This window comes from Tetrao urogallus (assembly GCF_951394365.1).
Source record: "Tetrao urogallus genome assembly, chromosome: 5".
Lineage (NCBI taxonomy): Eukaryota > Metazoa > Chordata > Aves > Galliformes > Phasianidae > Tetrao > Tetrao urogallus.
In genome coordinates, this window is record NC_136818.1 from 16,534,693 (window position 1) to 16,559,123 (window position 24,431).

At 44.8% G+C, this 24,431-nt stretch overlaps 1 protein-coding gene across 2 annotated transcripts; it reads right to left on the reverse strand.

Moving 5' to 3' along the window:
* Positions 1–2,000: 2,000 nt before the first annotated feature.
* On the reverse strand, positions 2,001–22,443 carry CNN3 (calponin 3; the record flags this gene model as incomplete). Of its 2 annotated transcripts, XM_079535773.1 has the most annotated exons (7): positions 2,001–2,348; positions 2,844–2,990; positions 3,658–3,774; positions 4,216–4,353; positions 5,659–5,725; positions 6,180–6,301; positions 22,387–22,443. In XM_079535773.1, 7 exons carry the CDS (start codon positions 22,441–22,443, stop codon positions 2,001–2,003), a joined length of 996 nt encoding a protein of 331 aa, XP_079391899.1. The 2 variants fall into 2 exon arrangements, with proteins under 2 accessions (XP_079391899.1, XP_079391900.1); XM_079535774.1 differs by lacking the exon at positions 4,216–4,353.
* Positions 22,444–24,431: the final 1,988 nt, after the last annotated feature.

Consider the following 24,431-nt stretch of genomic DNA (forward strand, 5'->3'; position numbering starts at 1 on the left):
AGAGAAAACTACATACTGCAGTAAGTTTTGAGCAAGGCAGTTTGTATTTGTTTGGTGTCTTCTTCAAACTCTTAGGTACCCCTGGTGAGTGACAGAAATGGGCACGCAGAACTGTTTGTGTGCCTTGTGCCTCCTTTCAGGTACATACACGATAAATGCGGGCAAGTAGTTCAAAGTATGTTCTGGCTTCAGGAAGAGCAGGAAGGCTTTCAGAAGAGATCCTGCCTTTACCCAAACTACTGAAGTGTTTTGTTGTTAATCACAGTACTGCTTTTCAGCATCTAATACCCTAGGTGTAAGTTGCTGAATACCAGTATCTTGAAGGGGACAACAGCATAGCTCAGGAAGAGCAGGTCTAAACAGACGTCTTGGTCACTCCTTCGCCTAAGGCGCAGGGCTTGGACTGACGATCACCAGAGCTCCTTTCCAACTTAAAATTCTATGAAATAAATAAGCTTAAGTCTTATTCAACAAGTCATGTGAAAGTCAAATCACTACACCCTAAGATAATATGAAGAAATGGACTAATATTTCTAGTCTTGAGGGAAGAATCCTTTTCAAGTCCACTGCTTGCAGGTACAAAACATATCAATATAAATAACTTTAAAATACACAGCAAGTAACTTTAAGATATCTTCTATTCAGTGACAGTACTCCCCACCCTCCAGCAGAACCTTGTTTTTTTTTTTTACTCCTCCTGTTGCAAGAGCCCAGGTGAATTAGTACAGCCTAGCTGCACTCTGGCAAGAAAGAGTTTCCCATTTAAGAATAAAGTTCTGCTATTAGTATCTAATGAACACAGACCAGCAGACATGCGGATCTGGGTATCTCATTACATACTCTGTCTTGTGAATTCTGCAAGTGATGGTATGGAGGTTATAGGCCAAAGGAGAGGCAGAGTTAAATATCTGTAGTTCCTCATTTGCCTTGAGAAAGGGGCAGGGATTTTGTGAACTTTGAAGGATCTCTAGTCATAATCTCACAGTCACGTAGAGGGGAAGTGAACTCTGCTATGAAGGAGCTACATTCCTTTCTTGTTAAGTCACTGTCACTCACTCCCAGGACATTTTTACTAGGCTGTTAGATTAAATCCTGCAGAAAAGAAAGAACTTGGATTGCAACAGACAGCAGTCCTACATTACCCTTAACACAGGCAATGATGGTGATGATTTGGGAGTAATTTCTATGCTATCTCTTCTTTAATGATGGTAGCATAACAAATGAGACGGGGTCTTCAACATACCTTTAAGAAAAAATATTTATTTATAAAAATACACTGGGATCAGTTTGAGAAGTGTGGCAATAAATACAGTTCAAGGAAGAAAAAGCACTTCTACATGGATATATTATGGCACAATATAAGGTAAATGCACCATCAGACATGGGACTTCCATTGGCTCAAGACTTTGTACAAGCTCCCTTTTTAGTAAGACAACTATTTCTAAGAGTTTGGTCAGTGTGAGTAATGGAATGAATTTGAAATCACAAATGCACACATCTAATGCGGGACTTACCATTAGCAAACAATACTTTAAAAACATAGTAATGAGATTTAAATCACTCACGTGATGCCTTAGGCTTAATTGGCCAAGACCACATTTAACTTTGAGCATTAAATTCTTTGATTTCTTTGAAAACAGAAAAGCTGTAAATATGTAAAATGAAGGCTTAATGTGGTATGTAAAAACCTACTTAAGTAGATTGTAAAAATGCATAGCTCCTTATTAGAAGACCTGGCTGTACAAGAGCACTCCCCCTTTCACAGTATTCCTTTTTACTTCATATGCAGTTATTGGTTATGCTGTAGACTACAACTGTTACAGCACTAAAGGCAACTAGACAGGGAAAGGGCAGAGAAAGAAAAGAGGAATGTATGTAAGGCAGTATTTCTTTAGGTACATTAAGTATAGTCTGTAGGAAAGACAGGTAACAATTCCACAAGGCTAGTTTCGTTCTTACTGAATAAAATAATGGACTAATACTGAGCTTCAGATGCAAATCTAGTAATCAATGCCTTGGTCACTGTACTGACCATGGTAATCTCTTTGATAGTCATCTTGGTACTCTCCGTGATAGTCATCTGGGTATTCTGCCTGATAATCGCTATCGCTGATTTCTGACCCGTTAGTTCCTGTTCCTTGGCTGCCGTTATGAATGACAGGTTCTGTAGGTGCAGCACAGTACTTGGGGTCGTACACTTGCCGTCCAAGCCCATACACACTCATTCCCTTCTGTGAAGCTACTTTGTTGGTGCCCATTTGTAATGAAATAGTTGAGTTATCCACAGGTTGCAATATGTGCTTCTGATCATAGATGTCTCTTCTGGTACCTGGTGCCAGCATACCAGCCTAGTAAAACAGGATTGTAGAGGTTCAGTAAGGTCAAGAGCTGTGATTATGAGGCCTGTTATTACAAGTTGTACAACTCACTGGAAGCGCTAGAAACTACAAGCACAGCTGAACAGCAGCAAGCGTTCACTAGTAAAAAAGACCCTGCTGAAAGATCAATTTAATCTCTCTTTAAAAAGAAAATGCTTTGAGGTGCTGCCCAAGATGTGATTCTTGTGCTTAGTTAGTGCTGGAAACACAGCTGTGGTTTTCTTCTGATGCAACACAGTCAGGTGAAAATTCTGAAAGTACAGCGTCATTTTTATGCCTGAAGATTTCCAGCACAGAACATACCAGTTAATGATGAGAAATTTAAGTTGTTCAATTACTGCATAGAAGTACGTTTGAATTGTACTTTCTTGCTGTTGTCAGCAAGACACTTCTGCTGCACTCTCCTCACTTGCCCAGGCTGAGTGCTCAATCTTTTCTGGAAATGTCACACATAGTCCTCCTTACCTGACTGGCTCCTTTATTAGTGCCCATCTGTAGGCTGATTGTTGTCTGGTCAAATGGCTTATCAGTTTGCATTTTTGGATCGTAGAGATGTCTTCTAGTTCCATAAGCAGTCATGCCTGCCTGACTGGCACACTTATTGGTGCCCATCTTTATTGGGAGAAGGAAGAGGTGGACAGAAAAAGTGATTTATCTGTACAACAAGACAGTGTAAGGAAACAAGTACAGTTGCTAGCTGTGATAGCTGACAGAAAGAAGTAATTCCCACGTGTGTTTTTCTCATCTAGCTTGATCACTACTTGTAATAAGTTACCACTTCTCCATAATGAGCTTAGAAAGAGAAAGTAAAATTAACAGTCATCCCAAGGCATTTCATGACTGGCATTTGTCCAACTGCATATATAGTAAGAAATAGATGTGTGTATCAAAATACAACCATCAGCTTCTACCCTGGACAGTACAGACTCAGTGTCACTGCCAGAACTTGTCTACCCCAGGAATTGTACAATTTTGTTCAGCCTCCTTTTAAAGCCACTGTCAGGGACCAAGATGATACAGCTAATATTAGCTAATCTTTTCCTCCTTATTACTTTTAATACAGATTTAAAACAAACACAAAAACCTAGGTGGTCACATGAGCATATAAACTCAATCAGCTACGTACAGGAATTAAAACACCACACCTCCTTCCATGACAAGAATATACTGTAACAGTGCTGTTTTTGGTTTTTTGGGTTTTTTTTGCATTAAAAATATCCATGTTAATCAAAACAAAGTTGTTGTGAAATATAACTGCAAACAAGAATTTCACACTTACCTGTAGGCCGATTACACTTTGACCAGCTTTTAGTTTTCCTGCATCAAAACTTCGTGCTTGTTTCTCAGCATATTTGACACCAATATCAATTGTAGTATGAAAGCCTTTGGTTTTTGCCTATTTAGGGAGAAGGAAAATAGAGTCTTCAGTATTAAGCAGAGTTTCTGTGACTGGAACACTTTATAGCCTGTATGGAGACCTAGGCTGACACATAAGCTGCCTTTGTACCTGTCCTGGGCTTTCAAGCGATGTCATAAGCAGAATTATCTCATGAGAAAATGTGTCAGGGGTGGGAGGAGAGAACCATTTCTGTCACCATTTGAACATGCACTCTGAAGCTAAGATAAGGATCTTTGTCAGAGTGAGAAGGATAATCTGTAGGGATTAATGTTCTCTTGTGAGCCTCCCTAGTTCAGGTCAAAAATCCTAACTCTTAATTCCAAGCTTTTGCTCAAGGAATGACTCAGGAGCAACTTCTGCAGTTTCTCAGACTCACAATACTATTATCCCCTCTTGATAGGTTGGCCTTCTGCCAGCGCCAGAGGTACAAATACTTACCAGACCTGCTAGTGCCACGAGAGTAGTCTGTACTTGAGTCATATTTCCATTTTCAAAAAGATCATTGGCTTCAAAAATATCATGTGGCTTCATGCCATAGACTTGGATCGCTTTGATAAAATTCCCAATGTTCTCCAGCTAAACAGAAACAAAAAAGCCCTTTTTTTTATTCAATGTTTTGATTTGAAAACTAAGTAACTAGTTTAAAATGGAACTTCTTGGTATTGGCTTCGTTTTGCTTTTTTACATACATTCCTTGCCTTGTGGGAATGGAACACCTCAGTTGGCATGGTTAAGAGTAACTACTCAAGAGTTTGAGATTACTTTTGTTAGTTTTAATGTGGACTTCAGAAATCAGACTGAGTTTGTCTATCCAGCATCTCTCCATCAGTATCTGTTATTTTGATGACAAAACTCAACTGTGTCCATTTCAAGAGAAATCCTAATTCAGAACTTCAAGAATTGATTGTAAGATAATTAAAACATGGTTATGCGAGTAGTAAGAACATTTACTCTAGTCTGAAGGTGCTGTCCTGCTCACCTACTTGGACAAATTCAGAGAAGCTTTTGGGTTTTACTAGCAGTGTATGCTGTAGAAACTGGGAAGTAACATGGAGTATGTGAGTAAGGACAATCTCGCCTTTCCTTCAGGAGTCATGAGAGAGATTAAAATCCTCCACTGCATTTCTTAGCGTTCAAGACAATAAAAACAAGAGACTGATACAGCAGCAGTAAGTTAGACTCAATGATAGTAAAGGCAAAAACCCTTCAAGTACATGTTCTAAAGGCACGCTGGTTTTGATAGTCACAAAGGGGATTAAAAAAAAAAAAAGTGCAAGATAGATTAGCCACAAAGACCAAACCTGGATGTACTTAAGTCCAATAGCTTGTGTATTTATTTGTTTTTTCTGAGTTCTGTTGCAAAACATGTCCTCAAAGACTGTTCCCCATGACCCCTAGGGGTTTCTCAGGAGGATGCTGCACACAGTGACCTCGTATATCTAGGTAGAGGCAAGCTGCTGACCTGCAGAACTGCCCAGATGGAATATGCTAGCTGTCTGGCGTTAGTTAGGGGTTCTTGTTTGGTTGTTTGTTTTGATTTCGTTGTATTTTCTTTAAACTTGGAAAAGACCTTGCTATATGGCTCTGTGTTCTTCCTCCACCTGAATCTTCATTTGTTAGCTAAAGCATTATTATGAAATACGTATAGTCAGCTGCCATTTACGAGCCATCTTAGCTGTTAGAATTGCTTTCTATGAAATGATGTTCACATATGCAGTAACCTCACTCAACTGTTGTGCATGTATCTTGTTACACACATACAAAACTTGATGCTATCAGGATTTAAAGCATAGACATTCACAGAAAATTTGTTAATGGAAAAGAACCATTTGGGGGTTGGAAGGGTTAGAGGTATAGTTTTGGGTTGTTTTTTTGTTTTACCTGGTGCCAATTTAGTTTTGATTGATTAATTTTCTTCACTGATCCTGGCTGCAGCTTATTTATAAGCCTAGGGAGTGAAAAAAAGGGAAATTCTTAAACAATATATCTCATCCATATACCATCTTTGCAGGCATTATATAATATTTTCAGTGACCCTCTGTTAGTTGCATTAGTTTAATCAGAATGCTTAGGCTTTTTATTTATACAGCATGCCTCGCTTAGACCTCGGTCTGATACACCGAACAGACAAGTCACAAGAATTGTTAGAATTGTTGTGTGCCATTTCATTATTATAAAAAAGAGCTTCATCATTACATTCAGATATATTTAGAAATCTTTGCAGAAGTATAAAGGAGGTTTGAGTTAAATTCTGATTCTTCTCCACAGTTTTAAAAAAGCTGTCTCCCACCCTCTACTGCCAGCTATCTTTGACTCCCATTGTTGATGTGTTTGAAGGAAATCCATCTGCATTCTGCACATGTAGAAAACTGCTGAAATAAGGTTGCTTGATAAATGCTTACTCGCATAAAATGATGCCATCTTTCAGTCCCAGCTGAAAGTTTGCACCAATGCTCAGGCCTGTAACCTCTTCTATCCAGTTACGCAGGTCTTCTTCTATCTGGGGATCATACTTCAGGGCAATCTGTAACACAAGCAGTCACAAAGTTACTTCACAAGAAAAAACTGCAAGTCCTTCCCTAAGTGTTTCAGAGAGTACCTTCTAGCATCTATTCAGTACTGTATTTCAGTATCAGGGTACAGTTTTTGTTCCTTTTACTGTAATGGTTACGGCTTTACTAAATGTTTATTTGTAAGTACTCCTTTGAAGCACTTGACCAGTTCTCCCTACTGTAACATTTGCTAGAACTTAAGCATAGTCTTTAGACAGCTGCAGAGGGATAATGACATTGTTGAAGAAGTATTTTACACATAAGTTGCACTTCAGCAGCAAGTAAAAACTGAAACAGTAGTTTATAAAAATAAAAATTCTAGATTTCCATACCATCAGTACTACTGCTCCAATACAGATTTCCAGACGGGAACTTACACATAATAGGTTTGATGTTATTTATGAGAAGATTATAGTGGATTTTCTGCTTTAGCTAGATTATGACTAATGGAGATGGATTGTTAGGTTTTCTCGATCACCACAACACCAGCAGTTACCTTTTTGGGGACTTGGGTGGTTGTGTGTGGTGACAGGGTCTTTTGTTGGTTTGTTGTTGTTTTTCTTCAATTGAAGAGTCAGAATCCCTAATGTATCTCTTTTGTTTGGGTTTGCTGGGAGACTCAGATGGAACAAGCAGAGATCTGGTGTCTTAATTGCAAGGTTGTTGCAAAGCACTGTTATGTTACAGAGAAAACCTGCAACAGTCCTTGGAATTCAAGGCATCAAACGGAGGCCAAGAGTTGTCAGCAAGGTGACTCTTAAAAACTCCTTTCCCAGACACTCAGTCTTCACCACTCAGTGTCAGTTGGTGCTGCACGTGCTGCAAGTCAGTGGGAAGCAGCACGCTCGAATCAGGCCAGCAGGGGCCAAGTTCAGCTCTGCCCTTTGTTCCCTGCTCCACTCAAAGGATGCTGAAAAGCAGCTCAAACTTCCTTTGGCTAAATCTGTTACTTCTTGCAATGCTCCCAACGTGGGCAATTTGGAGAAAAGGGTTCACATCACTGAAAGCAATCTTAGTCCTACATAACTTGCTCCTTTTTGTGCAAACAGAACAAGTTATCCAAGCACGTGATTTTATGTCACCACTAACCTCCACTGGTGCACAGGTTGGCAACGCTTCTCTGTGTGCAATACAGGCTGTCCCACCTGGCACAGCAAGCAAGGCTGGGGATGAGCGAGCTGCCCCACCAAGGCTGAGCAGCACCTGCACTGCTGCTTGCTGACAGCCCTGCTGGCCACCGCTTAGCTCCTTGTGGGAAACTTGGCCAAACCAGTCACATGCAGACCTGAAGTTTCACACTTGATGTAGACTGTCTTAGACTTGGGCTCAGAAAAGCTAGGTATCAGCAACCATTTTATACTGCAGGAGATTGCAGTTCCAACCTACGTGAATTACTTGGATTGAGGCAAGTACTACATCTTGGCTAGCATTGCTCTCCCCAACTCCAAACCGACCACACTAGAAATCACACAGTATGCCATTCTCTTCTTTCTTCTAAGGGAATGGAAAATTCCTATATCTCTGGCTTTACTTCAGAAATTTATGTGAGGAATATCTATTTTCCTTTTCCTTGAACTGTTTGTAGCAGTGCTGCTGTGGTGCCTAAGTTACAGGTCAGGAGAATTCCCTCACTGATCACTGTGTAGAACTCTGGGCAGCGTTCTGCAAAAGCTCTGAGTAGCTCGGTGCTCAGGACAGTGGTGGTCTGACATCCTCGAGCTCTCTTTTCTCATAGCGGAGAAGAAAGCTCGAGTAATAAATACTGCCCAGGGTAAGGAAAGTGATTTTTTTTTTTTTTTTTTAAATATCTTTCTGAAGTTAGAAGGTGAGAAATGGACTAGAAAAGTTAATTGTTAGTAAGTTCGCAGCTCCACAGGGAAAGCCTCCACACCTTTGTGTCTTTCTTTTTTAATTAATTTTAAAGAAGACAGTCGTCTTGCCCTTTAGTTTAATGCCAGAAGCAGCACTGCTGTGTTTTTAGTGATTGTAGTAACAGTACAGAGCAGGCAGCCCCTTTTGCAAGGGGCCCCAGCCAGAAAGATTCATTGCCTCGAAAATGGCGATGAGGAAGCTGGTTATTGTCCTTCTCCTTCCTAACCTGGCAGTCAGCTCACAAACTAGTTTCATGGTTATTTTTGTTTCCTATGGAAACACGGCGCGTGTGATCACACCCTGAATCTGTCTTCCTGGTAACATCAGAACAAGCTACTCAAGTTCTGCCAGACTCACAGAAGAGCTGCAGTCGTGGACGTAACTGAGGACGTAACTGAGATTTTGTTTCTTTGTTTTTTGAAGTATTTTGGGCAATGGAAAAAGATCCCCAAAGTCTAAAACATAGCATCACATCATTATTCCACACTGAAGAATACACAGAGACCTTATTAAAGTGCCCAGACAAAATCTGAAGTTACAGGCACAAACACAGGCAAGTTTAGAAAAAGAAAGAACCTGTATGAAGGTCAGAGCATGGTATGCTCTGATATTCCACTTAGCAGAGAGCAGGCAGTTGGGGCTGGCTGTGTGGATGGAGACATTTTGTGCCACATTAAGATCACAGTTCTAACATGCACACCGGTCAGAGAGGGGCCAGAGCAAGTCTCTTCCTCTGTTCTTCAGTAATAGAAATACAATGAATGTTATGCTAGCTGAACATTCAGGTGATTTGTTTCGCATTGGCTTAAAGACAATGCTAAGTGATAGTTTAGCCATCCTGCTGCTGAACTTATTGTCTCTTCCTCTTTATAAGTAAGGAAATAACCAGTGCACAAAACTGATGTTGCAGAAAAGTGGTGATTCCACCAAGGGACATGCTTTAAAGATCACTCGTCTCCTCCTTCCCCCAGTTTACAGTCAATGAAAATGGCAGTCACTAGAGTGAGTCCCACCAGCACTTGTGTGTTTGTGGCTGTCTTTGCAAGTATATAAAGGGAAACAATGGCAAAAATTTTCTCATTTAATATCCATTCCATATTTGAGATCACAAATGAGATGAACACTAAATAACTACCCCCATTGCTTAAGGTACTTGAAAGGGATCGGATGGAATTTCATTCTGTCTCTTGAAAGATATTTACTTTGTTGGAATACTTTACATCGTTTAAGTCCTCAGTTTCTCAAGAGGTTTTAAAGTATGTTGGGGTATCGCTACTGCGCTTATCTACAGATGGGGAAAAAAATCACATCAGGATACTTGCATTTTTGGCACCCAAAGCATTACTATTAAGTCTGCTCATTTTCTGAATTGTCTTCAGTAAGATACTGAAACTTGTTTGACTTAAACATGGCAAAGGGTTTGATGTCTTTAACAGGCGGGCAACTAGGTTAGTGAATGTCAGGTGGCGGTGGTAGGTTTTGTGAATTATACTTGATCTATCTGAAAAGATAAAAGATGTGGAAATTTAGAATTCAGGCTAAGCAAGAGGGGTAAGTTAAGCTGGGCGGGTGCTGGGTCAGTGCTACTGGAGGGGAGGTGTTCTGCTTGCTTTGGGTTGAGCTCTGTTTTACTCCTGGTGTCACAGTTAGAAGTTACATAACACTAAACAAGGGAATACTTCATATTTTCCATGTATCTATCAGTTGTTCCAGCCTTTCTTTGATTGCTATCTGTGAGGGGAAAGTTGGAAGCTTTGTTATAAATGAAATATTATGGCTTTTTCCATTACTACAATTCTACATGCCATCATTTGATCCTTTTTAATGCTGAACTTTCATGGCCAATACTTAAATCTTGTATGTCCACAGAAGAAAACACCTTCTAGTAAAATGAAAGTGGTAGCTAAGCAGCTCATTTCAAAGAATTCATCATCAGTGCCATTAGAAAAAGCTGCTGTTTCAGAACCCTGTAGAAAAGATGAAATTGAAGCAATGGATATAAACACTAAAATGTGATTTAAAACCAGATAACAGGATGCCAACTGTAAATTTCTTTGTTTTGTTCTGATAAATCTTGAAGGATTCATAAAGCTATAAATGCTGCCGCTTTTGTAGACACTACTGAGGTACAGATGTAGTTGTTAGAAATCTCTCTGAGACGGAAGTCTATGCAAGTGGTCAAAGCCAGAAATGCTGTGTGGTTGTGGGAAGAAGCAAGCAGGTGTCACTTGCCTGATAACAAGCTCCTGACTGCTAGGCCAGTTTGTAGTGTGAAGAGTTGGCTTCTGTTTCAGTACAGAAAAAGCTATGTAAAATTTGGAAATTAACAAAATACAAGGTTTTTTTTTCATTAATTTTAAATAGAAATGGGATAGCTTCATAATAGGTAGCCTTCAGAAGACTGACATTATATATTACCTTGCTACTGGAAGTCACAAGAAGAGGCTGCACAAAAATTAGGCTCAAAGCTGTCCTTTTGGACTGTGTTCACTTAATATACAAAATAAATTAAAGTCACCCACTCATTTTTAACTCAAGCTGTACAAAATACTTCAGTTACATCTCTGCAAAACACTCCCACTGTGTCTGAATTGTTGGGAAGGGAGGTTGAAATTAAACTAAAATCTCTCCTGCCATCTTTTCTTACAGATCAATTAAAGAAAGCACTTTACTAACCAAAAGTGATGTGCTTCAGTCTTACAGGTGGAAGTCTTTTGGCTTTTGTTTCCTAGATTTGTTTTTTCCTTTGTGGAGTGGAAGGAGGGGAGGGGCAGAACTGGCTTTAGAACTTAGGACACCAGTAAGTCGGTCCTTCCTGCCTTTTACTAGGCAATTCCTGTTTCCAATGCCAAGTTTCATCTTGGAATGTCACACAGAGATAACGCTAAGCAATCTGATACATGTACATTTATGCCAATATCCACATTAGGCTTGAGTCCTTGAGTAAAACCTGATTCCTCTACAGCCTTCACAATTCCTTAGATGTGGGATGAAATATTTCCTGGTGATAGTTTACACTGACTCTTCCTTCTTGCAGCATTTGATACTATCCATGCCTTCTTGTAATATGTTTATTTTGGCAAATGGAGAATTCGGGATTCTTGGAACTCTGATCTTCCTGTCTTGTGCTGTGCAGGTAGGACTGATCTTAAAGCATACAAACCCTCCCGCCAAGTTTAATACAAGACTAGTAATCATCACCTTATTTGTCAAGCGTATGGATTCCTTGTGAAGGTAACTTTGCCTTTGTTTCAAAGTTCAACGGCCACAGGCAGATCATTAGAATTGCTCAGTGTGCCATAGCGTGCTGAGTTGGAGAGATGTTAGCCAGTATTTCGCACCATAAATGATCTCATATGGACTTTCAGTTGTCCTTTCATACTAATCTTTTCCAAATTACACAGTACACACTGTACATTAAAAGCTACACCTGTGCCAAATCTCCAGTTTAAGAGTTCAGCTATCTTGCTGCTACTCTGGAAAAACACTGTAACACTTTTTCAAGATTAAGTTTAAACACGCTCCGCAGCTTTTACAAGTCACTGAGGCTAACAAACACACAACTCAGTAATTAGAAAGCAGTTATAAAAGATAAAGTCACCCATTGCCTTACAACAGCCGGCAACTGGTAGTGCTCCTGAAGCTTTCCCTTATGCCGCAGGCTGCGTGCCCGCGCTGCAGGGCTCACACGGCCAGCATGTGGCACATATGGCACATATGGCATGAGGCACGCTGCGTTCCAGGACCAGGCAGCACCTGAAGAAACTGATTTTTGTTAAAGTTGGAACAAAAGAAATGGGTGCCTGCCCAAGTGGGAGTGAGGCACGCTACAGCGCTGATCCCAAATGATTCTCCAGCATTCCAGCTCTTTGCATCTGAGCTCCCTGTTCTGTTCTTTGTTTATAGTTCCATAACGCGTTGCCAAATCTCTCTTTTTTTAAAGATTGTCTAAATTTACTTTTTTTTTTTTTAATTATACACCTGAGTTGCAGTTGAAATTCTGAAATGTAAATAGGTCATGTCTATATGCTTAGACTTCAGATTCAAAGGTAAAGGAGTGTAATACTTCTTGTTGGAGCCAGTAAGTTTGCCAACAGAGCTTTAGTCATGGAATACAAAAGAGCATGATCTTTAAACTGAGACACAGAACCAACGGCACTGGGAAAATACAGAGTTATGATTTTATGGAAAGTGGGGCAGAGGAGGCAGTGAAAGGAAACTCACCATTAAGTGCAACTTTTTGCCATCGGAGCTACCAGCAACTCAGTGAACATTCACCATAAGCACAAATTAAAATTCCCTATTAATTGCATGTACATTGATCAGAACTACATGTGAAAATAGATACCATAGGATTGTGCATAAGAAACCCAAAGGTGAAAAGAAATGCAGGAATCCAGATGAAAACTGAAGAGAAACTTGAAAAAATGAAAGCTGCCGTTAAGTATGCCTGGCTAGTTGAGCATTTTTCTGTCATTATGGATTGTTTACAGAAAAGCAAGACATCCACCCTGTTAACACTAATGCCACTGTATCCCACCACTACCCTACCTAGTACAATTTTTTTTACAACTGGATCCATTTTGCTTCATGGTAATCTTGTTATTTGTAGCATAGTTGATAACTCAGCAACATTTCCTCTGTAAATCAGAACAATCTTTAAAAGAGAGATGGATGAGAATTAATCCAAATTCCCTGGTATTACTTCCACGTGCACCAGCTTAAGCTCTGCAAAGTAGAAGCAAGCCATGCCACACAGTTTCCACTCCTCTCCTGCCCAAGGCACCTGAGGGCATGCAGGGCTTCTGTTGCCAGAGCAGCAGGTGGGAAGAACGCGGTGTTCTGTTCCATGGCTGTGCAGGAGGACTTTGGGACTGCTCACAAACCAGTCAAGGTGTTCCCACGTCTTCCCTCTATTGCTCTAACAACTCAGATTTGTGCCTGCCCTCAGACTGAGCTGGTTCCCAGTTGTGCTGTGCTGTTGGATTACTGCAGCTCTCTCTCGCATTCCCATTTGTTTTCAGTTTTTCCTCACATTCACATTATCTTTTCTTGTCACAGCCACAGGCCTCTGTGCCTCCTTAGCCATCAGCTCTGCTTCCAACTGCAGCAACATCTGCTCCTGTCATCACACATTCTTCTTGATACTGAGGCCCTTTGTGTTGCATTATTTGCTCTGTATATCGCTGAATACTTAAACTGTGTTCTGCAAAGAAACTCTGAGTAATATTCACAACCCATTATTTGAAATAATTTGAAATAATGGGTAGATTCAGGATGGATGTTAGGAAAAATTTCAAGTATTGAAGAAACGTTCAGATGTTCTACTAAGGGATATGGTGTAGTGAGGAAATGGTGGTGGGAAGTGGAGGGTTGGAGTAGATGATTTTGGAGGTCTGTCCACCTTTGGTGATGCTATGATTTTATGAAATCACTGCACAATCATTACACAAAAAGCCTAAGAATATAAAGTTTCTTCTCCACCAGGGCAGCACTGATTCCACACGATGCATAAAGCCTGTTACTTCTTGAGAAAAGGTTCTCCTTGCTTTTGAGCCCTGCCCAGTATTACTGAACTGATACAACACAGATCAGAGCACAGCATGCTATCAGTAACAGGAACAACTGTGTGGTTGCTGTTAGGCTGCTGAAATTTAGGTCCAGGCAGTCCCAGCGTGCTTCTAAGTGGGCTCACTGAGGCACCCACAACAAATATTCATCAGGAAAATATGTGTTTCTCTACAGTCTGGGACAAAGATCCCAGCAGGTGACAGCCTGTCACCTGTTATACCTTAGGCATCTAACCGAATTTGCATCTCTATCTAAATCCATCTCTACTCACATCATACATACAGAGCACAGCATAAAAAGGTTGGAATCGGCTAAGAATCCAAAAGAAGATTAAGCTAGACACATGCTTAATTAATCACACAAAATGCATGACTACTGTACAAAGAAGCGTTACAAAGTTCAAGACTGCACTTTTACAGCAGCTGAAGTCCTTACGAAAATACCTACAGATTTGTTTGTATAAGCAAAACACATCCCAGAGAGATTTTGCACCAAAACCAGTTACTGGTCCTTCCCTGCCACGTAACAGATTGCATTTTACAGTTACTGTCAGCTTCCTGCTAAGTCCTTTTGCCCAGCGTGACTGGCACAGATCATACAATCTCGTTACTGCCACTGGATATCAGTAGTTAGTGCTGCTGGGGGTGTGCACAGCATCCAGAACTCTGGGTTACCACTACATAAGCTGTGGTTTCACTGCAGTGAATTCAGGAACACAAGAAGCAGTAAGCGCAGGGCAATGCCGTATTAAAATGATGTGTAAGAGAGGTCCCAACCCTAAAATATCTGAAGTTCCATCCTTCTTCTGTAGAACAAAACACTCAGGTGCCACGACTGATCTCTCCTTTTGTTGGTCATATTTGGTGCTAATTCTTTCCTATCCATCAGAAAAACAGCTCTTTGTCTCTGATTTTTAATCTTACTGGTTTTTTTTATTATTACTGAAACCTGCTATGTTTTTTCAACATTATTGAAACCATTTCCATGCCATCATTTATTAACAATAAAAGGCTGCTCTCAGGACAGGCCATAGAAAAGGGACAACAATCTTCTATTTTCTGAGAAAGTTAAGCGTACTCTTTACTTTTGTTTGGAAGTGATCTCTATGGTAATTCTGCAAGGTGAAGAGACAGTTTCTTGCAAAAACAAGCAAGCGTTTGGTGACATAGATCTGAATTACACATGCTTCATTGGTTCAACACGCGTGTTATGACCCAACTTCAGGCAGCAGCAGTGTGGCATTACAGGAGCTGTGGCAGCTCCCGGCTCTCCAGGCAGCAGGAACCACAGTGTGCTGCCGCCTGCCCTGTGTGCTGCAGGGAGGGCTCTGTGGGGCTCCCCACTCACTGCCAGGGCAGAGCTGCCTCTGTCTGAGCACCTGGGAGCAAGCAAATGCTGCCTGCATCTGTTCGCCTTCTGCGCCTTGTTTCTTGCTTGCAAGACTCGTTGTGTTCAGTCAACTGATTGGAGACAACAGGAAAGTACTTTTCAAGGAAGTTAGTCTCATTCAGGCATAACCAGGAATAAATTCAAACTATCTGCCTGCAAACAGGAGGCTGTAGCAGTGGAAATATTGACAGGAAAACAGAGAGAGATCTTTCTTATCAGGGAAGCTGTGTGAAGCGTTCGTAGGAGCGGTGTCCAAGCTGGGTTAGCTGGGGAGGTTTGTCTGGAATCACACTGTGCTCCTCCAGCCCTCAGCACAGCAGCTCACATCCCACCCTCATAAAAGCCTTTCAGAACAGCAAGAAAACTAAGACAACGAGATGCCAGAACAGTGTCTGCCTCGGGGGAGAGAAGGCTTTATAAAGGCAGCAGGGAGCTGTCGTTAGGTCTGCTCATAGCTACTCAACTCAGCACCTCTCTAAGAAAAAATAAGAGGTTGGCAGAGTTTGGCATTTATCTGTTTGTTCATTTTAAGAAAACAAGAACCCAGAACTGCCTACCTGAATGAAGTCACAACCACTGAGGAAGAACACTGAGTGATTCAAGCTAAATGGAGACAACATACATTACTGAGGCAATGCTGCAAAACCAAAAATATTTACCAGAAGAGAACGCCGCTGCTGGATATGGCCATACAAGTTAACAGTTGTTTAGAATCAAAGAGTTACGAAAGGCATTTTTAAGCAAAAGAGTCCCTCTTACAGAGAAAAGAAGGATTTTCACATGATCTCACTTAGAAAAAATCTGTTTCAAATTGCCCTACGTGTCCTGGCCTTGGGCCCACTTTTACTGAAGGCTTTTCCTGTACCATTCCGTAGGGGATGGGAATCTCTAAAAAGTTTTCCTTAAAAGGATGTGTCAGATGCACAGTGTATATGGTGTTACCGAGCTACAGAAGCCAGCAGCTCTGAATACAGAGAAGTTTCTATCCTTTACTCTCCAAGGCAAATCACAGCCCTCTACATTCCCTCTGAATTAATATTCTTACAGAAGGAGGCGAGGTGAAAAACCCACTGATGTGCCATTGTCCTGAAACAATGCATGCACGCATCCATCTGCCTCCTACCGGTACTGACTGAGCATGGGGAATATAACAGGGTCACTTTCTCCAAATTTCAAACTAGCCCTGAAACCACACAAAAAGAAACCAAAATCATTTGTACAATTTAAACAAGGATGTGTCATTGAAATGCAACTTAAATTTTCTATTTTCTGAGACTGCTAATCGTATTTAATCATCATGACTTCAGGCAGATTTGATTTGCTGTCCTCAGAGGTTTTCTGGCTGTAGAAGGATGCAGAATTTAAACATTAACCACAGCAAGTGATGTATTTTTCTACCGCTAATGAAAGTTATACTAAGAAGTTGATGAATCCAGCAGAAATAAGGTTGCTGTAATTCATTCTGTAAATGTACAGAGCTTTGACACTGAAAGCACAGCCAAAGTGCTGCCTCAGCTTCAGCAGGACGCGATCTCCCAGTGAGAATCCCCGCTGCTGCTTCCTGCAGCCTGCCCGGCTCCACCTCAGCCCTGCTGCTCAGGAGTTGAACCCCAGCTGTGTGCTGCCAGTCATTGCCTTCCTCCCTGAAATGATGCGGTAAGCCAAGACGTGCTTGTGAAATCACAGCCGTGGCTTGGGGCTTTACTTGCAAAATCACAGCCATGGCGTGGGGCTTTACACCCAACAGCGATACCAGCCTTGTGGCTCAAGAGCTCCTGCTTGAGACCATTCCAGGCAAGCTGTAAAACGTGCCAGGGCTCCAACTGTCAACGTGACGACGACATGCCAAGGATCACTGGGGACTTACACCACTAAGAAGAAAATGAACCTCATGTCATCATTTACAGCAATCACTGCTGGCCATCACCAGGCAGCCGCCTGCTGGCCTGTCTGCACAGCCGGCAGCAATGCCACACGCAGGGCGGCTTGGGGGCAGAGACCAGATGCTGGGTGGCAGGTGCTCACATCCTGGTCAGTGGGCAAGGAAAATGCTTCAGTGCCAAAGCATGTGCTTCTGCTATCAGAAAGAGATGTAAGTACAGACTGACTGTCAGCTACACAGGTGTCACTGCTATCAGTTTGTGCCTGTTAGCAGACTTGCTTATTGCTGTGTCAGTATTAAAGCTGCTGTGAGAAACCTTCACTTGATACGTGCTCAGAGAGCAGCACTGAGCAAGGGAACAGCCAGTGGGTCAGACACATGGAGACAGAGCCACGGACAGACAGCAAAGGGTGCAAATAAATACTGAGAGCGCAGTGAAGACTCCCAACTGCCAGAAGGCCTTCCTACTTTAAAACATCTAAACCAAGCACGTACCTATTGATGGGCACTGATGCCGCCGTAACTGGTGTGAGAACTGTGCACAGCCAGGATGCTCAGATACGTGAGGGTTTCTGTCCAGAAAGGGGCAAACGTGTGACTTGGAAGCAAAGAGAAGAATGCCATCATGTATTTTGTGGTACATAGAGCTGTTGTGCCAAACGTGGACTGAAGGCAAGTTTGGCTACCCAACAGCCAACACAGAATAGCTATGGCTTGTAAACAGTTTTGTGTTGACTTTGTTATCAAAACCATACCGTTAAGTGCCATTTCCTTCTTACTTTGAGTACTTTCAACGTATCTGGTTTACAGATTTCTTCTCTAAATCTGTCGTGGAAATGTTCAGTGTTCCTTTTATCTTTGTACATCATAATTGTAAAGGAAGCTTGGGAACAGATATTAAAAAAAAAAAAAACAAAACCAGAGATGTTTGAAGATTAGCACTCTGAGATTTCTGGAAGAAAACCAATAAAAAAGAAAGTTATGAGTAGAGAATTTGAATGGGAGATCTGTTACTAAAGCTTGAAGGCAGCTGGAAAAATTTCACAGTTCTTTGGAAAAGCTAGCAGAGATCGGGCACAAAGAGAAACTCTGCAGTCCTACGCTTGGTGAGCCTGATAGCTAGCCAGTAAATATTCACCTCAATGTCTAGAAGCAACTATCAGAAAGCATGAATTAATTGGAAAAAAAATGGAGTTTGGTGCTTGATCCGTTAAAGCCCTTTTGCTGCTTCCTCATTCTCAGCATATCTATTTCTACTGAAGTATTTCTGAGATCATCAAAATACTGGACTTTTCATTTACTCTCCAGGCAACAAATTGTGAAAATATATATAAAGGTGATAGAGTCTGATTTTATTTTAAACTAAACACCTATATTTAATTCAGAACTTGCACATTAAAGCTATTATTTAAAAAGGATTTAAGAATAGAAGTCAGACTGTCCCATACAAGAGGATGGGAATGCAGAAACCTTATGCCCTGTTATCACCACCTGTGCTCTGACAGCTAAGTGCTCATTGCCCTGATACTCATTACTGCCTTATCCTTCATTTTTATTACGTCATTCTAGATAATGTGAGTAGAAAAACACTTCAGCAGAAGCAAATATACTTACAGAAGGTTTCTAAAAGAAACTCAGTGAGCAAAACTAGAGGTTTCCTAAAGGAAAATACCAAATACAAAGCGTGGAAGGGGAAAACTAAGTGTGCAGTTGAAACAGTTTATTCTAATGGTTACTTTTTAAGAAGAAAAGTGGTATTATTTCTATGTTGAAAGGAAGGAAGAAAGTGAAGAGGAAGGAGAGGACCTTGCAGACAAACTACACTCAGCACTTCACCTAGCTATCACTGAATCCCAAGGAGGTTGTGGATGCCCCATCCCTGGAGGCATTCAAGGCCAGGCTGGATGTGGCTCTAAGCAGCCTGCTCTAGAGGTTGGTGACCCTGGCCATGGCAGGGGGGTTAAAACTATATGATCTTTGAGGTCTTTTTCAACCCATGCCATTCTATGACTCCATGATTCTATGAATCACTGAGGTAAAGAACCTGAAAGGCATAGTCACCTGAACCTGGTTCCCAGTCAAATGTCTGTTAAAATGTAACTCCTGGACTAAGAAATTAAATGTGATTTTGTCCTATAGCAAGCAAAACACCATAAAAGAATTTTCTCCTCAGCAGTTTCAGGAAGAACACAGTCATGCACCTAGGCCTGGCTGGTCTCATGGAGCACAGACATTGCTCTATACCAGGGCAGCTCTCAGGTTTGCCCTGAGAAGGAGAGCAGGATGGCATTTTGTTCCCAGGGTTCCCCTGCCTGCTGGCCTCCAGTTACAAGGCTGCCCCCTTCCTCTCCTGCACTGCCAGCAGGTCACTGCTGCAGTGACTCCCTCCAGCTACTCTGGTCATCAAACACGCTGGAAGCGGTCCTGACCTGGGCTGGTTTCCTGACTGCAACAGTGCAGAAGGAATGATGGAGACCAGAGACAGCCAGTTGCCAGGACAAGTTTAACTCTGCACACACTTTACTGTGCCCATCCTCCCTCACACACGAACAGTGATGGAGCTGGCAGAGTACCAGAGGTGACAGGAGGGCGCAGATAAGCAGTGCCCTGCTGTGTACTCACAGGAAGGGCAGAGCGGGAGGAAGCAGCTGAGCAACTCCGCACCTGCCCCCGTTGCTGTTTGCTCCCAGCAAGACAGTGCCATGAAACCTTCCGCCACCCCCTCCCCATTCCCTCTGTTAGCCATAAGCAGCTAACACCAGCCTACAGCTCTACTTCATGCTGTTATCATCTCAAGCTATGCTAACTGTGGAGTACTGCAGACACTGCCCTGTTTCTTAGTAAGAAAACTATTTATTGCTACTACTATCCATTTAAATCAGCTTAAAAGGCTCCTTGCTGATTATTTGTTTGGGATCAAGTATCCTCTGTGATCTCACGTAAATAGGGAGTCAACTTCAAAGGGCTCGCCCTGCTCTGCCCGCTCCTGCAGACAGCTTCCTCCTGGCGGGCTCCCAGTGCAGATCCCATCTGCATGAGTGGAGGGGAAGGAAAGCGGAGCAGGCAACTGGAAGTAAGGAGCCCAGGTAAGGAGCAAAACAACAAAGGGGTGGAGCCTCCAGAGGGAAAAAGAAAATGCAAAGAAGACCTGAACGCCAAACTGAGCGAGGGTTTGAAGCTTGGAGATGGAATCTGGGGTATAAATTTAAAAAATGTCTTACACAGCATCAGGACGTGTTATATTCATCTATTCAAATACCACACCAAACAAAGGTCGCTCTCAACACCAACACAATGCCAAATGGGAAAATGAAAAACAGAAACTAAAACCAAGACAGCTTTTTGCTCAGCCCAGCTATCAAGCATGTCTGCCTTCTGCAGGGGAAACTGCCAGGGCTGACACCAAATGCTTCTGACATGGGCATCTGATACGGGCAGCGTTCAGCAAGGAGCACTGCAGCCCTGTGCACTGCACCAACACCACCGATAGCAGCACGGTGGTCTCCACCAAGGTCAATGTTTCAGAAATCCCAGTAAGACCAGTGCCAAAAAGGGTCCACTAGGAGCTGGAAAATGGATGTCCTTCTTCCAGTGTTTGATTTATGACACTGCAGGAGGTGAAAAATGGAACTTCTGGTCTTCACAGAGCTATTCTTGCCTGGTCCTCTGGATTGGGGGAAACAACAGAGTCAGGCACAGAGCTATGCAACTCCAGCTAGGAGGGATGCAGTGTATCTGTTCATATCATAATGCTTTGAAATGTGATTTGTTATGGTAAGAACAACATTCTCAAAGTTCCAAGCTATTTTTTTCTAGATTGTTTTTTAAGGGATGAATTCATGTCTTTGGAGTGCATGAACAACTTTTGAGGCTGTTCCGCACTGATATTTCCAGGACTGAAGAAGCCTACACAGAAACGGGAGCTGCCCACAGAGCCTGCCTCCCTACACCTGCACTGAGGGGAGTGATGAAAGCCTGCAGCTGACACCCTGCAGGGTGAAGCATGAGGCTCTTCCACCAGTGGCAAGGCGGCTTTGAGTCCTCCATCAGCATCACGCTCTGGGAGCCCCTCTTGGGAGGCCCTACGGAAGCTACTGACAATAAGAAATTGTAAGGAAAGACAAAGAACTTCCCACCCTGTCTTCCTACAGGCATCGCTGTTAGGCCAATGTGATTCTGTCAGTGTGTTTTCAAAGCAGAACAACATTTCCATTCTTCCCAACTCAGGGGCAGAAGCGCACACCTTGCTGTCTCTTTGTGCCACACAAGCGTGGTGGGGCAGCACCACAGGGCCCTCTGGCAGACATTCCCCACACAGCAGCAACCCGCTGTGCAGGTACAGCCCCGCAGTGCGTTGGGAATGGCCTCAGCACAGCCACCTGGGCACTCTGCACACATTTTAATGCTGCAGGTGGTATTTTCTGCTGTCCTCCCGCTTCTACTCAGCCACCAGCAGAGCAGGGTCAGGGAGCCGCCGAGGCCTGAGCCAGCCGTGTGGGAGATAAGTGGTTACTGAGCATCACGCTGAGGGCTGCTGCCTGGAGCAGACACACAGCACAGCTCATCCCGGGATGGCCACCGGTGTTTTTCTTACTGCTTCCCAACGGGCGGCTGTTCAGCGCAAGGCAGCGGTCTGCACAGCCGGGTACCGACATTAGCACCTTCTGATCCGTAGGACGTGACAGAAACAAATCAAAGCGACTCCGTGCAGCAACGCACAAAGGTGCGCACATCTACGCGCAGAACCGCGGCCAAAGGGAGCAGGGCAGGGCGGGCTTTCTGTTACGTTTTTTAAACCACAGCGCTGCCCACGACGCGCCGGGGCCCGGCCCGGCGGACCCTCACACGGCACAGACCCATCGCCGCCGCCGCCGCCACCCCCGCGCCTTTGTGCCCCGCGGGCGGGGCGGGGCGGCGCGGGCAGACAATGCGCGATCTGTGCGGCGCCCCGCCGATTGGCCCGCGCCGCCCGTGCCCATGATGTCATGCGGGTGGAATGCGCGGCGCGGGGGGCGGCACGGCACGGCTGCGCCCACCGTCCGCCGCCTTCGGCCCGGGTTTGTTCCGAGGGCCGGGGCGCGGCGCTCCGCGTCAGGGAGCTGGGAGCCGGAGCGCTCGCCCCGTACTCTGTGGCGGCCCGGCCCCGACGACGACCCGCCGCGCTCCGAGCGACGCGCCGAGGGCGGCGCCGATCCGGTGGCGGCGGGAGCGGCCCTCGTGCCGCGCCGCGGGGTGCCGGGCCCGTCCCGCTGCCCGCGATCTCCCCGCGCGCAGCCGCGCGTCGCGCCCCGTCCCGCCGCGGACAAAGGCGGGCTCGCCCCGCGCCGCCGGCGCCGCCCGTACCTTGTTCTTGACCTCGGCGGAGAGCCCATAAGAGGGCCCCTTGTTGAAGTGGGTCATGTCCGCGGTCTCCCCGCTGCCTGGGGGCGCTGGCGGCGGGCGCTCGCTGCGGCGGGCTGAGGCGAGAGTCCGCCCGCGGCCGCGGAAAGTTCTAGTCCCTCCCTCGCGGCCCGGCCCCGCGGCCGTTGGGGCCGCCCGCGCGCCAATCGCGGCGCGAGGTGAAGGAGCCCCTCCCGGGACGGCCGAGGAGGGGGCGCCGGGCCCGCCCCGCCACCGACACGCCGCGGGCGGGCGCCGTTCGGGGGGAGCGGGCCGCGAGCGGAGGGGTCGGGAGACGTCAACGGGAAGGAATCCGCCGCCGCCGCCGCCGAGGGCAGCGGCGCGGCCGGTAATGCCTACCACGTGTGGGTCGGGGGCCGCGGTGCGGCCGGGCCGCCGAAGCGGGGCCGCTCCCGGTCAGGGGAAGCGGAGCTCCCCGTGGGGAAAGGAAGAGGACGGGCTGAGGAAAAGGGGGGCTCGCGGACGCGCCGTGAAAGCCGATCGGCGCTTCGGCGCTGCCGGGACGGCGCCGTCCTCGCGGCCCCGAGCGGCGCGTGAGCGAGAGCCCCGAGCCTGCGGCCGGCGGGCACGGCGCCGCGGGCTGCAGCTGGAGCCGGGCTGCGGCTCGCGAGCTCCCAGGCATTCGCCGACGGCGTGCCGCTCCCCAGAAATTACACGTCTCATCCGTTCCGAAATAAAACGTTCCCGATTAGCGCGGGGTAGTATTTTCTCGTTGGACGATCGGGTTTAAATTACGCGCACGTGAATCACGTTCAGTTTTTACTTTTACCTCATCTGATCGCGGCACGACTGCCGTTTGATGCGGTTCTTCTGACAGCCACGGGCCGCCAGAAGAGCTCCCAGCCTTTGGGCGGCCGCTGCCGTACCAGCAGTGAGCTCAAACCCCGCGGGAGGATCGAAAAGGGAAACCTTTGAGCGCGATTAGAAGCGCATTCTGCGTGGCTTCCCTCTGACCGCACAAAGCCAACGTCAGCGCTCGGACAAAGCAGCTGGGGCGTGCGGGGCAATCCGGCTCATTATGTGGAAATCTCTTATCTTTGCCCTATTTTTCCACATTCTTTATTACCGGGGCTGTTTGTATGGAAAGAGGATTTGTACAAGAATTATTCCCCACCTGAAATGGTAATCCTCTTTGTGACATTGTAATAACTTCTTCAGCAACCACATGTAATATCATAAACGTGTGCTGATGACTTCAGCTGGAAACCGGCAGAAACGAGCCACAAGGAGACACAATCTGTTTTCTTGGAAACATGGACTATAATCTTGCAAACATTCTTGCACATGAATTATTGTAAGCATATGTGCAGTCCTATTAAACTTCCCAAGCCTAAATTATCCCTTGTGTAATTCCACCACAATCTATGGAATTAATGTGGCTCAATGGAAAACTATCAAATACACATTTCTATTTGCACTCGGATCAGTGGCAGAGGCCATGTAATGGGGCGACTCTGCAACCGGGCCTGGCCTGGGAGGGATCTTCTCTTTCCTACCCATCTGATCCTGATGAAGTGCCTGGGTTTAATTATCAGGCTCAGCTGGGAAGGGGCTGGATGGTTTCTCTGAAGGTTGCTGGGTAGAGCCGCACAGCATGTAAGAAGTTCATTTGGCAGTATGGCTTTTCTGGTGGGTTTCATCCTGGGGAGAGTAGAGCCCTTTGATGGGAGAGGGTGCTGCTAGTCACAGGGCTGGGAGAGAAGGTCCTTGGGGAGCGTGCACAGTTCTACCTGGAAAACTGGTATCTTCCTGTATGGGAGCGACCCTGCTTGGGAGCTGCATGGCTTGGGAGTGCTGCAGCAGGATCTGTGCCCCTCGGTGAAGGCAATGGAGAGCTGTGCTGCTGTATGATTGATGGAGCTTGCTGGTCTGCAGGTAACAGACTGTGAGCTGGTGAAAGAACGTGTTTTCCAGTAACTCAGTGCTTTAAGAAAGGGAAGAAACTCTTTAAGTTTTCTGAGTCACAATTGTCCATGTTTGAGCATTGG